General features: G+C 38.4%; 1 protein-coding gene across 5 annotated transcripts in view; it reads left to right on the plus strand.

Annotated features, from left to right (window-relative positions):
• The window catches only part of LOC103697507 (zinc ion binding/nucleic acid binding/hydrolase), a 93,759-nt gene extending 78,321 nt beyond the window's left edge, over positions 1–15,438 (plus strand). For all 5 annotated transcript variants that reach the window (XM_089930110.1, XM_039133864.3, XM_089930111.1 and 2 more), the window contains 3 exons: positions 13,481–13,754; positions 13,881–14,111; positions 14,797–15,438. In XM_089930110.1, coding sequence (XP_089786236.1) covers positions 13,481–13,754; positions 13,881–14,111; positions 14,797–15,246 — 955 coding nt within the window. In that variant the 3' untranslated portion in view covers positions 15,247–15,438. The remainder of the gene's footprint in view (positions 1–13,480; positions 13,755–13,880; positions 14,112–14,796) is intronic.
• The last annotated feature ends 2,074 nt before the right edge of the window (positions 15,439–17,512 follow it).

The raw sequence follows: 17,512 nt of genomic DNA on the forward strand, positions 1-17,512 counted from the left end.
GTAGATTTTTTTATAATCTTGTTTCTCCATGCTTGATTATTTTGTACATGCATTTGAGGAAATATTGAGAGGAATTACAAGGAGTAAAAGAGTAGTCAAATTGGTTCCGAGTTGTGAAATGATTTCTTTTGTAAATTGATTTCATTTCCTCTATTTCAAAGACTTGTAGAGCCTTTCAGTGGTATATTGAGTTGCATTGCACTCCCTTGACTCCTCGCTCCCAACCCTGATGTTAGTTTATGATTGGATTGTAGTCGAGTGAGTGGTAGTCTTGATTATACTCCTTTATAGTTGAGTATTGGGAAGGTGCATTATGTCATTTATGCATGGCTTGGCAGTATCTACAGGACACCTATAGTCGATGGGGTTAGACATCGGCCTATGTGCACATAGTTGTCCCCTAGGTGGACGCAACCCAGTCCCTTCCTAGGGGGGACACGGCCGTAGGCGTAGGATTGGCCGGTCCTGCGACTTATATCTGCTTGCCGCCGGGCATAGTAAGATCCCGCGAGGTTCAGTATGGCTTGCCGCCGGGCAAAGTAAGACCCCGCGAGGTGCCGTTTAGCATTCAGATGTAAAATGATTTTATGGATTTCTGTTCTGGATACTGGCCAGCATTTACATGATCAGTGTGGTGTCTTATTCTGCATATGCATGTGATAGTAGGGAGTTGTTGTGGTTCGCCTAGGGCGTAAGATTCACCTCCCGACAGCTGTCTAGTGATGACTTCGCATATTGACACCCTGATTTACACATTTCAGTGCTATGATCTGTTGAGCATATTCATGATGTATTATTCATGTTTATTTGATTATTCTATATATGCTCCAGATGAGTTGATTGTGATTGTGGTGATACTGTGATGATTTACTTCATATTTCTTTTGTTGAGTTATGTGTATTCTGTTTTTGATGAATGCTCATATGTTCTTGAGATTTCACCTCGAGCCATGATTATATCTTGTCTTATGTGCATAGTACTCTCTACTCCACTCACTGAGTATTCATATACTCACTCCCCAGTTGATATCCTTGTTGCAGGGCAGGTGCCGTATAGAGAGGTGCAGGACTAGAGGTTGCCTGCTAGCTGGCTGCTCCATAGTATAATGTAGAATAGAGGTTTATATATTTTTGGTGTATTATAAACCTTTCAGTTGTATATAGTGTACAGTTATAGACATAGATCCTGTTGTGGATATGGGTTAGCCATGGATGGATTGGGAACCAGGTTTTATACAGATCAGTTGTGTGCCTGTGATAATGTATTGCTATATATTGTCCAGGTTTATTATGTGACAGGTTATGTAATTGCTGCTCTGACAGGTAGAGTGGTTATATGTTTTGATATATCCTGACAGGTTAACGTAGATCAAAAGTGCTTATTTTGTGCATATATCATGCCAAAATGTTTCGAAGGTTTAAGGTTTTACGTGGTGGTTGGTGGCTTTATGCCTACCCGCACCCTAGGACCGTCGCGGCTGCCCGCATAATGGGGGTTGTGACAGACGCCATGTACTTTCTTAAAATGATGGAGGAGGTGATTGATCAGGTAAGAGCGGAGAATGTCGTGCGGGTCATCACTGATAATGGACCCCAATATAAGGCTGCCGGAGAGATCTTGATGGAGCGGCAGCCACATTTTTTGGATCCTATTAGCTGCACATTGTATCGACCTCATGTTGATGAACATTACAAAAATTTGTAGGGTGCGGCAAACACTGAAGGCAACCCAAACCATCAACGGGTATATTTATAACCGTATGTGGGTCTTTTCATTGATGAGGAGGTATGTAGGGTGAGAGGTCTTGAGATCAGGAGTTATACGGTTTGCTATCAACTATGTTGTACTTGATAGTCTTTCTGAGAGAAAAGCAACTCTACGTCAGATGTTTGTCAGTCTTGAGTGGCAGAAAAGTAGATATGTGAGGGCCGACATTGAAGGGAGCAGTGTCGAGGACTTGGTGACGAGGCAGATATTTTAGTAGCGGGGCACTGCGATAGTGAAGACTATCAGACCATTGTATGAAGTGCTTCGGGCCGTAGACAACAAGAGGTATCTTAAATGGGCTTCCTGTATCACATAATGAAGAGGGCAAAGACCTAGATCATTGAGGCAGATCCGACGCATGTCTAGGAGTACATCGACATTATTGAGCGGTGGTGGGACTACCAGATGGGTAGGGATTTGTATCTAGTAAGCATGAATATTAAAAATTAGACTGCTCCTATACTTGTTTAATTTTACTAAGACAATAACCAACTCTATGTACAACATACTATCCGAACTCTCTGTTCCAGTACATTGTATTTGGAATCGATATGGATGACAAACTTCTGGCCGCTCTCTGTAATGTGATTTTCAAGATGGACCTAGATCCAGAAGTTGCGACCTTATGTCTGGAAGAGGTAAGTTAATTTAAGTAATATATGTAAGTTAACTGATATCTTCTATTATTAACATAATACAAGGTGGTTCTTTTCACAAACTAAAATATTTAGAGAGGAAAGCAACAGCTTTAGTGTATCGGCAGCTAGCGTAAGTAAGAAAAGTATGAATCCGTATATGTTACACATTAGGAGAACATTTACCTAGCATTAGATGGTTACTAATATGGTATTATCTTATATGTAATTTTCTTCAATATTTTGCAGCTAAATGGTGGATTCATTTTGGGCTGTCCGTGAGAAATCTTAAGCGGCTAGCTATCTGCATTCTCTCCTAGACGGTCTCCTCGAGTGGCTGTAAGCGCAATTAGTCCACCTTCGCCCTCATCCACAGCAAGCAAAGAAACCGTTTGACACAGAAGTGCCTCCACGACCTTGTATATATTCTCTACAATTTGGGATTGAGGCTGAAGTGCATCAGAAGGAAGTAGAGCTCAAATATACAGATTCCGTCCATAGTGCTTTCTTTGATGATGAGGATGATCCTATGATCGAATGGCTTGTGGGCCAGTAATAGGAGCTGGAGCTTGATGAACGAGGATTGCCTCCACGACCGGCTAGTTTCTTAGCCAGTGAGGCTAGGGTCGATGCAGGGTAATGGGCTGAGTGCAATATTCTACGCATTCTCTCAGCTGATCAGTCAGAGCTATAGGGAGCCAGTCACTACATGACTCCTTGTTCGAGACATCTTCTCAGAGATGTGATCGAGAGATGCTTAGACGAGGCTATTACACTATCTGATCGATTTGGTTAGGAGGGCGACATATATTCTTTCAACGTAGCTAGGCAAAGAGGGGCACGAAGGATAAGAAAGCAGCCGCACAGCATATCAAAATTGAAAAACAAAAGGCATTTGCAACTCTAATGGGGAGTGTGGAGTCAGTACACTCCGATTTAGAGATCAAGTGCAGCAGCGATGACAGTTCTAGTGGTCATAGATCTGCCGACCAGAGAAAAGGAAGTGGAGGATAGAAGACCACTGTTTATGAGACAGTTGCAAGATGTTCTTCGATTCACTGGTGAGTCTCAGTTTACGCATACTACACAGGATTGGAACCTCGACGCACGATCTGGTAGAGCCCGCGAGCATACGATTGCATATAGGAGATGGGCTCTTCGAGATCATTCAGGAGGACATGATGCAGCTGCAGATGGCCTCGTACATAGAGTAGGATTCATAGACGTATCAGGTTTTGAGTCGTATACTGGATCCTATCATCCGTAGCCACTGACAACCTATGACCCATACGGATACGGATATAGATATGGTGCGTCTGAGGCATCTTTCGGTGGCTAATACCATACGTAGCCCAGAGCATCTTATAGATCAGATTTTGCTACCGCTTACCGGCATATTTGGATGGGCCCCTCCACAGCCATATTATCAGCCAGAAGATACCTTTTAAGCTATAGCTTCAACGAGAGATCCAAGAGTGCTTATAATCCGGCACGTATTTCTTATGGAATGAACGTATAAGACTACAACGCCGCTTGGTTAGAGTGGTGAGCTGATGTGCCTCCTGACTATGTTGATTATCCGGATATCTACGAGAGATATCATCACTCGATCCGATTTTAGATATCGGTATGTATGTTGGACTTTAAATGTATGTAATTAATTGTATTATATTCTAATTTTCACGTCACTATTTGATTTGAGGATATTTTATGTTTATTTTATGATTTGTATCATTTTAAAGCAATAAGATGCATCATCTAGGTTAAATTGGGATCATAGAAACATAAAAAAATATTAAAGAAACATTAAGAAAACATAAAAAACATCAAATTAGATTTAAATTCATTGAAAAAGTTCACCAATTAAATTTTTTTGAGAACTCCACCCCAAAAAAAATAGGGCATGCCGACACCGACCAACATGCCCACCGGTTCGGTCCGGTACTGAACCGTACCGGACGTCGACCGGTATGGGTCCCGGTACCGGTTCGGCGGATATTGCTTCTTCCAAATCCAATAATTTTATATTTGAACATCCAATACTAGAGCCAATCAAAGACAACAACAACCTCCTTAGCTAGCAAAAAGCCAGCATATATATTGAGCAGGATGCAAATTTTAAATCTAGTGTTGAAATCCGTTGCTTGACATGCAAAGGATTTGGCCACTTCGCATAATGCTTCAAGCGACTAGTGACATTTGCTGATAAAGCCAATCTCATTGCTGATGCCAGTCCTAAACAGAAGGTCAAAGAGGTTGTCTACCTTCATTTTGAACAAAGTGATTTAGAAAAGAGTATCAGTGATGAAGATGAAGTACATCATTGCATCATTCGCTGAGCTCTTTCGACTACACATCAATAAGATGATCAAGAAGATTAGACATGAAGTAATATTTCGCAATGGGCAGTTATGTGCCATGGTGATTTATTTTAGGAGCTGCACAAATGCTATCTCTAAAGATGCTAATCCATAAGTTGAAGTTGCAAACTGAGCCGCCACCCAGTCCTTACTAGGTAGCATAGGTGAAGAACATGAACCTCAATGTCCATGAGACATGTTTGCTCACATTGAGTTGCTGGGCTTGTGGACACAAAGCAGTGTGATGCACTGCTAGTTAAAGTGTGTCACATACTTCTCGGGTAGATATGGCTTTTTGATTAGAAGGTATAAAGTGATGGCTTTACAAACACATACACCTTCCAGAATGGAGGCCTTACAATGACAAATGTACCGGCCAAAGATCTTTGACCAGTGAAGTTAAAGTACATGCCCGAGACCAGAACTTAAAAACTGGTACTGTGCCTCATACTTTTTTGGAATGGAATAGGATAGTACTGGTATGGTTGGGATGGACCAAAATGGTCTATATTAACAAGAACAAAAACTACAAGTATGTGTCAGTCTGTGTTGACCATGCTGGTGTGCCTTAACTACTAGTACACAAATGGTATAGTTGGTATGGACCAGTTCAAGAGAGAACAAATGTCCTGCATCCATCGATTACATACAAATCCAGTTATCCTATCAAAATAGTATGGATCAGTTCAAGAGCGAACTAACAATATCTAAACCTTGTATGGGACATTCCTTCCGTAACATGTCTGGTGGAGATGGCTTGTCAGGTCCCTTTCCCAACTTGACGGGGTCAAATTTTCGTGGGTGAGGGGGAATTGATGCAGCAATCAGTGAAGATCAGCTGCTAAGGCCCAAGGGAGGGTGCAATCACTACAAAAATCCCCGTTAAGGGTGCTCAAATCACTGTTCAAGCCAATGAAGGATTGAGATCATGAGTTGGGGCAGCAAGCGAGGTATTTTAGGTACCTATCCTACTGCAAGGAATGTTGTGAAGCAAGACAAATGAAATTTCATTCAACATCCTCAGATTTATGATCTCTTGATTCTTATTTTAATGTGGTGTGTTTATGTTAGTTTTAAAGTTATTAAGGGCTCAGCTACTGTTTCACGCATCATTGTATGTTGAATAGTGATTGCTATAGTGCCTGGCATATTTAGGAGTCCTATTAAGCGTTACTTAGTTGGTTAAGGGGATTTTATTAGATTTTGTTTGATAATGTAATTGAGTCTTAATTGGACTGAAACCAGGAAAGGATAGTTCATTGATTGGCCTTCTACGTGGCCTACATTTCGAGTGCCTAGAAGTGATGATTGGAGAATCTTTTTTTTTTGGGTGCTTGGTTCGACTGCCTTTTGTCTCATCTTTCTTTTTTTTATATCTTTTTATCTCTCTCTGTTAATTCTATTCTCTTTCTCCATTGATACTATTTTCAATATTGATCTTATTATTTATTATTTACTGCCAATACTATTTAATTCGCCATCATATTTCAATCAGCAAAATTTTATCTTTGTTTTATGATATTCCTTATCGAACCTTTTAATCAGGTCTGCTCATGTAGTGTAGGCCATTCCAATTTGGTCTTCCATCACTATGGCACTACACTAAAAGTGTCCAATATGTCAAAACTAGCATACAAGTTATGCAAGCTTTTTGGAAGTATGTTAAAGACAAACCTCCAGTATCCTCCACTTTATTTTTTTTATGGTTGTACGAGTAGAACTTTGACTCCTCCTTAAGTGCATGTCCTTGACAAAGATTTCTTTGTACATCCTTATTTTACAATTTTCAGAATATTATATCTAGTTTTCTTTGATTTTCCCATCGTTCACCAATATCTGCAATCCTTTGTCTTAATTCATCTAACTTGATCAATATCTTTAGATACCCTCTCTTTAACTATATCTATGTTGCAACTCTCATTATCTCCTTTTAAACCCAATTTCTTATATAAATTTTTATATGCTATATATTTAGGTTTATGAGGCTTTTTGCACCTTACATAGCCTCCTTGCATCTTACAAAGTCCTTAACACGATTTATTCCTGGCCATTGTTTAAAGCAAATATGTTTTATCTTAATTGCCTCCTGTATCTCATTAAATCTGTTAGATTTATCTCTTTCCCTTTTACTCTCCTAGAACATCTTTACTGGCCTCTTAGTACAGTGTGTCATTTGATCCCATATTTTATTTGGTTTAGTCCTTACTCCTTAGGTTGTAATATCCCTCCTTTAATAGCTGACTGCTAAAAGATATAACATTTTTCCTTTTAAATTCCATCATATTATTTTTGATATTTATTAATTTCTTTTCTACTTGCGCTTATTACATACATCAAGTCTAGTATGCATTACGAGTCTGAGCATAGGCTTGGATCAGCCCAAGGCCCCTTGGGTGGAACTAGTTTTTCATACAGCTTTGAGCCTGATTTGAGAAACATGTCATCCGTAGGTCTAAAATTCAAGCATGAATAGATTTTGGGCTAGGTTTGGGTCTAGCCTCATCATGGCTCGGACGTCACCTGGATCTAGCCTGAAACCCGAGCGCACTTCCAATCTGACTATTCACCTCTCCTCTCTCCCTCCCTACTTATCGGCGGCTCCTGTATCTCTCTCCGATCTCTCAATCTTTCCTCTCCCTATTCTCTCGCCCCTCCTTTATCTCTGTCCCTCCCAATCTCTAGTTTCATCTTTCTCACTCTTTGTTGACTCTTGCTCTCTCTCCCCTGTTCTCTATCCTTCATTTTGTGCCAAAGAGAGGTGGGCTTAGATTTGTGCCAGCCTGATTAAGCTTTGAGGCCAGCTCGGGTTTGAGCTTAGGTTAAACTCGGCCTGGAGCTTGAAAAAATTTTATAGGCCTAGGTTCGGCCGAAGCTTAAAATGTATTTCCAGGTCAGGCTCAGGCAATAGAGAGACTATCTCTGGAAAAATTTTATAGCCGAGTTCTGGCCCTAGTGATTAAGCTCTCTCTTGGTATCACCTTACTCTTTAGAGGTTGATCTTTCTCCTCTTGAAAAAAAATAATTTATTTGGGACAAATGTGATCCACTCATAGAGATTATTAATATTCATCTTTCGTCTTAAAATGTGTTTGTAATTGCTAGATTATAAGCTATTGCAAACTCAAGAATTGATCCTCCATTATATTCCTATTCCCAAAGTTGAATCCACCATGCATCCTCGCATCCTATACTGCTCTTCCATACAGGCCCGTTTAGGTTGCTACTTATAATTATTTTTTATGTTCTAGGAATACTTTGCAAAATCCATCCATTTCCTCCCATAATTGTTCTTAATCCATTTCTAAGCATACTTGTGGTGCATAAGCACAATGTAGATTAGTAATTTCTTCATCTAAAACTAATTAAATAGCTACTAATCTATCATTTATCTTTTTTAACATATGCAAGTTTATCTCTTATTTCCGTCCACTGCTATTCCAACTCCATTGTATTATTTTCCTTACTTAGATATCCAATGTTATTTATAACCATCAGCAATATCCTAGGATTTAATACCTTTTCATTTAGTTTCCTATACACAAGCAATGTTGATTGTCCAGCATATCATTATATCCGCTAGTTCTCTACTTTTTTCAGTCAAACTTCCAACACTCCATGTGAAAAATGTGTGAAAAATCTGGTCTAATACAATGTCTCATTTTCCAATCCTCAGCCAAACATGATCTAAAAAACCATCCATTTTGATTTTGAATCTAATAAGAGACGCTCTCTGAAAATAATGATCCGAATCATCTGCACATTCGAAGCAACATTTCCATCCTAGAAGCATGATCAAAATCATTTAGTTTCCATTTGATGTATTCGATCATAAGCTTGGGCTTCACCTAGTTATGAAGCTAGGCACCAACCAATGAGGCTCTTTATCCCTACATGTGCCATATACTCATAGTCCTAATATAATTTTCCTACAGTCAATTATAGTTTGTACACCCAATGAACATGGCTATAAGTTTGATACAAGGGAGTCATTCCTCTCCATATTATCTGTCAAGTCACTGTGAGATCTCCTTACAAGAGCACAACCAATTTGTAACCATATTTTACTCCAATTTCATATAATATCTCGTGGTACAATCCTCAATGTGATGTGATCTAATCCATTCATTATAACTTAACTAATCCTCGATTACCAATGCTTGTCTTAACAAGAGATGAACCCCATTAATAATGATCCAATCGTCTGCACAATTGAATGGACATTCCTGTCATAGAAGCATGTTCAAAATTGTTCAATTTCTATTAGATGTTAGATCGAGCAAAAGCTCGGGATTCACCTAGTTGCGAAACTAGAAACCAACCAATTAGGCTCTTTATCCTTACAAGTATCATATGCCCATAGTCCAAGTAGAAGTTTCCAGTTGTCAATTATAGTTTGTAGGTTGATAATATATGTGATTGTAATGTCTATTCATTGGAGTCATTCCACTTTGAACTATGTCCAAACTAATTTTACAATTTTGTGGATAAGAATACATCCAGTCTATAGCCATATTTTACTCAGATCTAATATAATGTCTCATGGTTCAATCCTCAACCACATGTTCTAAAATGCAATCCTTTTTGACTTCGAAACTAGTCACGGATTATCCACACATGCCTTGATCAAGCTACGAGATGAGCCCTGATAATAATGATCGAAATTATCTGCACAATTGAAATGACATTCCCATCCTAGTAGCATGATTGAAATCATTCAACTTCTCAATCCTGTATGATCTATTATAAGGTTGTGCATCACCTAGCTATGAAGATAGGCACAGCTAGGCACCAAATGATTTGGCTATCTGTTCTTATGTGTATCATACATCAAACTGTTAATTATAGTTTGCATATTAATGATGTATGTTATTTTTTCTTCGATAAAATGGAGCTGTTCGGCTTTGTATTGTCTCAGATCACTTTGCAATTTCTTGGAGAAAAGCAAAATTAATTTATAAGTCTGTAACTATGTTTTACTTGGATATGATATGATTCTTATGATAAAATCTTCAACCTGACGTGTTCTAAAACACAATCCATTTTGACATCAAATCTAATATACTTGTCATGACTTGGATGAGGTTGAGCCACTTCCTATTTTGGAGAAGATAATAGACACTCATGCAAGATTTTTGAAGATCTTATTCTTGAAGAGCTTCCACCTTTGCTTGAGAAGCAATTTCAATTGATCATGTTCAAAATGTTAGCTTGCTGTCTGCGCACTATCAAAAGCACCTGAGCAAATTGAGGAACTTGAGTTCAATGTTTGAAGAAATTGTTGGTCTATTAGAGTATGGTCTTGTACTACACAGTTGCTTGCACCTAAAATAAGATGGCTATGGAGGATGTGGAGAAGAGGATTTCACCAATAAATGATGGTAAAGTAGTAATGGATGTAGTACTTACTTAAAATGAAGTAATGAGTGCAAAACTCCAAGAGAAAAGAATGAAAAAGTCATAAATCCAACTCCAACTTGTTCCAATAAGGCTTGCTGATAATATATATCACCATAGACAATTTTTATAAGAAAAAATTATTATGACAATAGGATGGGATGTATCAAGTCGTCCATATGTAAAGCAAACTAAGATATTCATTCTGTCAATTTTTAGTTCAATATGTACTGCTATATATTAGAATGTGAGGAATTTCCATACTTTAAAGCATTCGATCATCATTTCTACCAAAAAATAAAGATAGATCATTAAATTAATCGCTGATTAGTGAGTTCGAAGAGTCTTTGGAGCTATGATTATCGCTGTAATTACTTATAAAATTACAGGTTTTAATAAATATTATGCCAAAAATATAAAAGAAAATAACTGAAACTGTAACTTTTTGAAGACATGACATTTAAACTAAAGAAGTTCTTGGTTTCCTTTCAACCAAGTTCATTAGATTCTCTCTCTCTCTTTCTCTCTCTCTCTGTTTGTGTCTGCATGTGCATGTGGAAGGGAGCTAACCTGCTTAGTAAAGAGGATGAGAGAAAGGATATACAACAAGACAGAGAAGTTAAGAGGGAATAATAGGAGTGCATACCAAAGTTACACAGGAGGATGGATTTTAAATTCACTAAAGAGTTATTTTTGCTGTATTTTAACTGATGCTACCTTAACTCTTGAGTTGCCACTAGTGAGAAATTTGATACCAAATAGTAGTTGATCAAAATTTTGGCTGCATTATCTAAATATGCGAGAAACTCTTTAACCAAATATGCAAGGGAATGATGGTGGCTGAAACATCCATGCCTTTTCTTCAATTGGATGTATAATTTGCTTCCCTTACGTCTACAATTCTAAAAGAGAAGATGTACTAAATGAATCCTCTTCTAGATCAGATTCTTTGTTATATTTGCTAATTATAAGTTACAAATGGCATGCAATTGAGAATAGGATTTGCCATCAAGGTTTGTCACTTCGATGCCGGTTACTTTACTGCTTAGTTATGGTACGATACCGAGTCATATCATACCAATACTCGATATGGTAATGAATGCCTATTCGGTACAACCATATTGGATTTTTTTAATACTTTGGTTTTGAGAATATTTTAAGGTTTATGGATGTTTAAATTATGATTTGAAAGATATTATGTCATATTGGTCTCGAGAGACCGTATGATTGCTCAATGGATGCAATTTCAATAATTAACATAGATAATGCATGTTTTGATCTTGAAATTACATATTTCAAATTGATTTGAACATTGACATTTAGCTCCTCGTGTAATGTCTATACTGCTCGTAGACATTGGGATTTTGTTTGTAATGGGGGCCTTGGATCTAACTCCAACCTAAATACCATGCCCACCCTTGCATTTTATAATCAGAGCCTTCTAGATAGCCACTTCGATACTAATCTTATCTAATTCTATGCTGGCCATTCCACCGACGAGAAGATCGTGGTAGCAAAATGACCCATAATATGACTGAAGTTGTGGAGGGTAGTCGCTACTCAAATACGATGTTTTAGATGTATGATTTTCATACTGGTCATATTTTAGTTATGTTCCTTGATGTAGGATGTCCATATTGGTCATGCCTTAGTTGTGCAGAATAAGATCCAATCTATAATGAGGATTCAAATATGTCCAGGGACTGTCTGCATGCTATATCATCTTCAATTGAGGAGCCAGTTTTCTGTTTGCTATCATATCCTCGCGGGCTCTAGGTCATGTATTGTGATTTGTATCTTGCATGACATGAGTGAACTACGACTCACCGATGAATTAATTAGGATCGGATGGTTGAGTTTGATTCACCCTGCCATGTCGATGACTGCCTCCATGGCTATTAGATGCATCATTGCTCAAACTATCATTATCATCATCACTCGTATCGTGAGATGATGTGGGCAACCGGTCGTCCAAGTGCTCAGTTATCTTAGTTATCTCAGAATTTGAGTGAACATGCTCCTTATCAACTCTCTTCAGAGGATCTACGGTTTTCTTTCATTTCCTTTTTGCTACTCTAAGAAACTACTTTCTTTTCCTGGCTACCCATGCCTGCATGGCTTTGTTGGGTAGTTGGGTTAGGCTTCCCACCCTGACAGGCTCTACTACTCTTTGACTAGGCCGGGCACCATGGTAACATTTTCTTAACATCTTATCTCGGGCATTGAGCCTTGGGATCATGGTGGACCCCTGAACCGAACCGATACCATTCCGATTTGGGTTGGTTTAGTGCACCTTGTTTGCCATCATGGTGGATGGATGAATATGCTTGAAATTAAACTTATTTCACTTTGAAGATAGGCAATTATTTCCAAAAGTAGTGATAGTTGCATGAAAACATATTTGACTTGTAAGATGATACATGTTGGTGTCTATGAGACCTTTGCATTTTTTCATTATGTGGAATACATGTCATTTCCATGGTTTCCATTATTAAAATAAGAAAAATTATCTAGGAAAAGGACAATAATTGCACAACACTGTAGGTCTATCCAATTTGTACAATGTACAATGTTACCTTGCTAAATTCTGGATCCAAACTTGCTTCACAACCAGGAAAAAGATATGTCCTTTCATATATTGTTCAAACTTCATATCAAGTAACAAGCTCTATGCCATCTATATTGGCTTTGGCCTTGTGAAGTGCAATATGATCCACCAAAATCTTGAGAATGTTCTGTGACCAACTCTCAGCGCGATTTTAACACCCTAGTTGGTGTGGCATTTTTGGCTTAAACAAATTTGGACAAGGGAAGGACCTGCCATGAAACCCAGAAGACCGTCTGGTAGACAGGTAAACTTACCATATTGGTCACAGAACTTGAGCTCAGGCAATCCAAACTCCCCCAACATTCTTCTGGGCTTGGAAAGTGTCCACAAAAGGGAGGGGAGTAGGCGATGTTCGATTGTGAGCTGAGGAGTTGTATATAAACAGAAGACCCTTGTCTTATTTCATAAATCTTTATAACTGAGAATCGTCCTTGGAATCTCTAAAGGAATTCCTAACAACCCCACATCATATGAGCACACTGATGTACTCAGATGATTTTCATTTTGAAATTTGCTTTTCACTTGAATTTGTCACATTATTTATTCTCAGTATCAATATAAATTCAATTTTATACAAAAGGAAGTAATACAACAAGTAGTATCTGGCTGGTTTTGTTCAATTTAAGCTAAAGTGTCTCCTCCAGCTTGTCTGTTGTTTGGGAGGGTGCAGCAGACAATGGTGGTTGTTGATGTATGATTTTGGTTGCTTTTTTTAGGTATGAAGATGCAATACGACTTTTGAAGGGTTTATTGAACAGAATTACTTGTGACAGTAGAAGGGGTTATTGGACCTTGAGGCTTTCTGTTGATCTGGAACATATTGGTCGTCTTAATGAAAGTCTTTCAGTTGCTGAAGAAGGGATACTGGATTCCTGGGTTCGTGCTGGTTCAAAAGTGGCACTGCAAAGACGGGTACTGCGCTTAGGCAAACCACCACGGCGCTGGAAGATGCCTAGTTATGCTGATTATGTTAAGCAGAAGATCAAAGAAGTGGGTTTCTTGTTTCACCTTTATGGTTGTACTTGTAGATAGTTCTTGCATGCCAGTCAGATGGAAATAGTATCCCAAAAGAAAATGTTATCATCATTTTGAAATTTTAACATTTTGTTGGTTTAGGTCTACATTCGGGGAAGACCTTTGGTATGTGAAACAGGAACAAAAAATTTATTCTATGGTTATGATGGTGAGCTGTGTGGAGTAGAGCAGCTAGCCCTGCAATATTATGCTGGTGAAGGTGGGTGGCTGGGTGTCCATTCTGAAAGTGGCATTTGGATGACTTTCTTTGGCATTCTCATGTGGGATGTTATTTTCTCCAACATCCCTGATGTTTTCCGGTCCAGATTTCAGGTATACCTCTTAAGGTTTCACGTTCATGTCAAATAGATTCTTATGCATTTAAAGCTTGTGAAATTGATTGTATATACTTCAGCAAAGCATTGTGGTATAAGCTGTGGTATATCTGCTTGCATACTTCTGACACCATTAGAACTTATCCATTTGCCCATAGCACAGTACATCAGCTCTATTCTATTTAGTTTCTTTTCTCAACAGAACTTTCATAGTTGCCTCCAGACTTGGTTTCTTTGTTTTGTGTTTGATGGTTTAATCAGACAAGTTTCAAGACCAGTTAAACTCGCAGAACTACTAAGGAGTTTAATTCTAGTAATTAACAAATGACTAGATCTTGTAAGCCAAGAGCTGTTAGTATCAAGCGGTGATAGTCCTTGTGTCTTGTTCTATTAAACTGCTATATGATTAGCCCTTCTGAAGTTATCATTATCTTACTTTTTATGTGACAGAAGCATGTGAGACTTTTCAGATGACCAAATAATTGGAACTTCCTTAGACCATTCTCTAGTTTCTATATGTATGAACTGCACACTGGTAACGTAAGGTTCATTCTTAGATGCCATTAAACGTTATCAAATAATAATTAACTGATTTTGTCCTCACTTACATGTAGTAAAAGAACCCAGTTCTTTCACCAATTTAATTGCAGTGATGGTTCTATCGTAGTTTTATACTTTTGCAGACAGCTCCACTAGACCTTGATACGGATGACTTTTATGTGGCAAGAAAGAGTCTTATAGAATCTCACTTACAAAAGATACATGATGGTATGGCTGACGAGATCCTGATAACTTCATGGGGCTTGCATTTTGGGACAGCTTGCCGTGGTGTCAAGTGGGAGAGACATTCTCTATCTGACCTACGAGCTGCTGTCTCATGCATTGGAGGCCGCCGTCTGGCTGCTCTCTTCCGTCATCTCTCACTAGACTACAGGAGTTGGTCTAGTGGCATGCCAGACCTGTTGCTCTGGCGCTTTCATGGAGATATGGGCAGGGGTCAAGCAAAGCTTGTGGAAGTGAAAGGCCCAAGAGATCGGCTTTCAGAACAACAGCGAGCATGGATGCTGATCCTCTTGGATTGTGGTTTTGATGCTGAAATTTGCAAAGTAAGCCCAAATCCTAGTTCCCCATGATACCTCATTTGATGTTGTAATTATCATACATTCCATTTCATTCATGTGTGAAACTAATTTTTTAGAAGTTTGTATAAACAAAATAGGGAAGCTAAAAAAGAAGGGGTTCCTAGTGCACGAGGTTTGTGCCACTGCAGAATCCAGGAAGAATTATTAACATTATAGAGGGGAAAAATATTCACATTATTAAGATCATTAGAAAAGTGTTTATAACGCGTTAAGTCACCTACACATGACCCATTTAAGAACAATTATGATTCAAGGGAAGGGCATGCATGTCGGTTAAAGTCTTATTAATTAATGTGAAAGCGAAACATATTTTTAGAGAAACCAAATTAGGAAAGTTTAAAGCATTTATTGGCGGAAGCATTATTTTACTCACTTTGAAACCAAAACTTGATTTATGCTAGTTTGGCATATCCCTTCGTTTCCTTTAACCTTGTGCACAACAAGCCCTCATATTTGAGCCACGGATGATGCGGCAGTGTAACTTGATTTTTAGTAAATTTATCAACTGGATAGAAAAATAATCAGCTGTTGATTATCATTTTGTTTGGTAATTGATTGTCACTTTGTTCCCGAAGGGTGCACAAGCATTAATTTAATTGTAATGAAGCTACATGATGATTTGGCAAAGTGAGGAAGGTGGTCAACCAGTGGAAGTAATTTGCAGATCCCGGGAGCCTAGAATATTTTGTCGCATTGCTTTCATCTTTAAACAGTCGTGGTTTTCTAATTACTTTGGATCTCAAGTGTTTTCCTCTACTCTGTCAAGGTGTCAAGATGGCCAGTTCTCATATTAGTCAGTCCATAGGGTAGAACCTGGAAGAATGCCAGTTGAGGCCTCATCTTGGATTTTCGATGCCATCGCTTGTTAGGTATTTTAACTGCAATATCATTTATGCCAGTGGTATGGAATAGTCACGTTAACGAATCTCTGTAATTGCTTATTTGAAGAGGTGGCTGTTACCATATAATAACAGCTGTTACAAAGGTTCCAGGGTGGGCCGTTACGTTGTGTTACCAGGAATTGGAAAAGTTGATTGTCGTTTAATTAGTATTTCTTTCTGGTGGTCATTATATAGGGGAATAATGACTATTATTTAATATTTGCACCGTTTTTATTAAATAAAATGATTTTTTAATTCAAATTTTGTTTTGGCCCGGGACAGTTTTTTATTCAGTGAACAGTGATTTGAGCAAATATTACTGTTATTTTTTCATTATTAATCATTATCCCTGTTATGGTTTCAAGCAGTAACTGTTTAACATTCGCAGTTTTGCCGTGTTAACCTAAATAAATGAACATTAGAATTATCTAAGTCCAAAATTTTGTACCTTGGGAAAAGATAATTCTGATGTGGTGAATGAAATAACACCATTACCTTTTTGGTTATGATCCATTTCTGCCAATAAAATTATTTCCTCTTTTATTTATTTCATTCAGATGTTAGGCATAGTTGTCAGCGGTGAAGATTTGGAGTGAGGCTTCTTTTACGTGCGTTGCTGGGGATAACAATGTACAAACAGCAGTACCATGATTGGTTCGTTATCAACCCTAGAGTGGGTTCATAAAAATGGGAGGGCTTCCAACACTTAAAAGCCAAAAAATTGATGCCAAGGAAAATAAATGGGAGGGAAGACAAACAACAGCAAACCAAAATCATCCAGAAATTTGAAGGAGAAGGAGAAGAACATGAAGGAGAAGAAGAAGAAGGAGGAGAAGGAGAAGGAGGAGGAGAAGGAGAAAGGGAAGAAGAAGAAGAAGGAGAAGATGGAGAAGGAGAAGAAGGTGGTGGTGAAGGTATCTTCTCCCCCTCCACTTTCTCCTCCTTCTACTTCCTCATCTTATTCTTCTTCTTCTACTCCACCTAACTCCTCCTCCTCCTTCTTCTTCTCCTTAGTCTTCTTCTTCTTCCTCTTCTCCTCCTCCTCCTCCTCCTCCTCCTCCTTCTCCTTCTTCTTCTTCTTCTTCCTCTTCCTCTTCTTCTTGTTCTTGTTCTTCCTCTTCCCATTATCCTTTTTCTTCTTCTTCTCCTCCTCCCTACTACATCTTCTTGTACTTCCTCTTTTTCTTCTTCTTCTTCTCTTCCTCATCCTCCTTCTTCTTCTCCTTCAACTTCTACCTCTCCTTCCTCTTCTTATTCTTCTCCTTCTTCTTCTTCTTCTCCTTCTTCTTATTCTTCTCCTTCCTCTTCTTCTTCTTCAACTACTCCTTCTTCACCTTCTTCTTCTTCTCCAACTTCTTCCTCTCCTCCTTCTCCTT

This window comes from Phoenix dactylifera, chromosome 4 (genome assembly GCF_051530095.1).
Source record: "Phoenix dactylifera cultivar Ajwa chromosome 4, Ajwa_hap1_PhDact_Kaust_v1.1, whole genome shotgun sequence".
Classification (NCBI taxonomy): domain Eukaryota; kingdom Viridiplantae; phylum Streptophyta; class Magnoliopsida; order Arecales; family Arecaceae; genus Phoenix; species Phoenix dactylifera.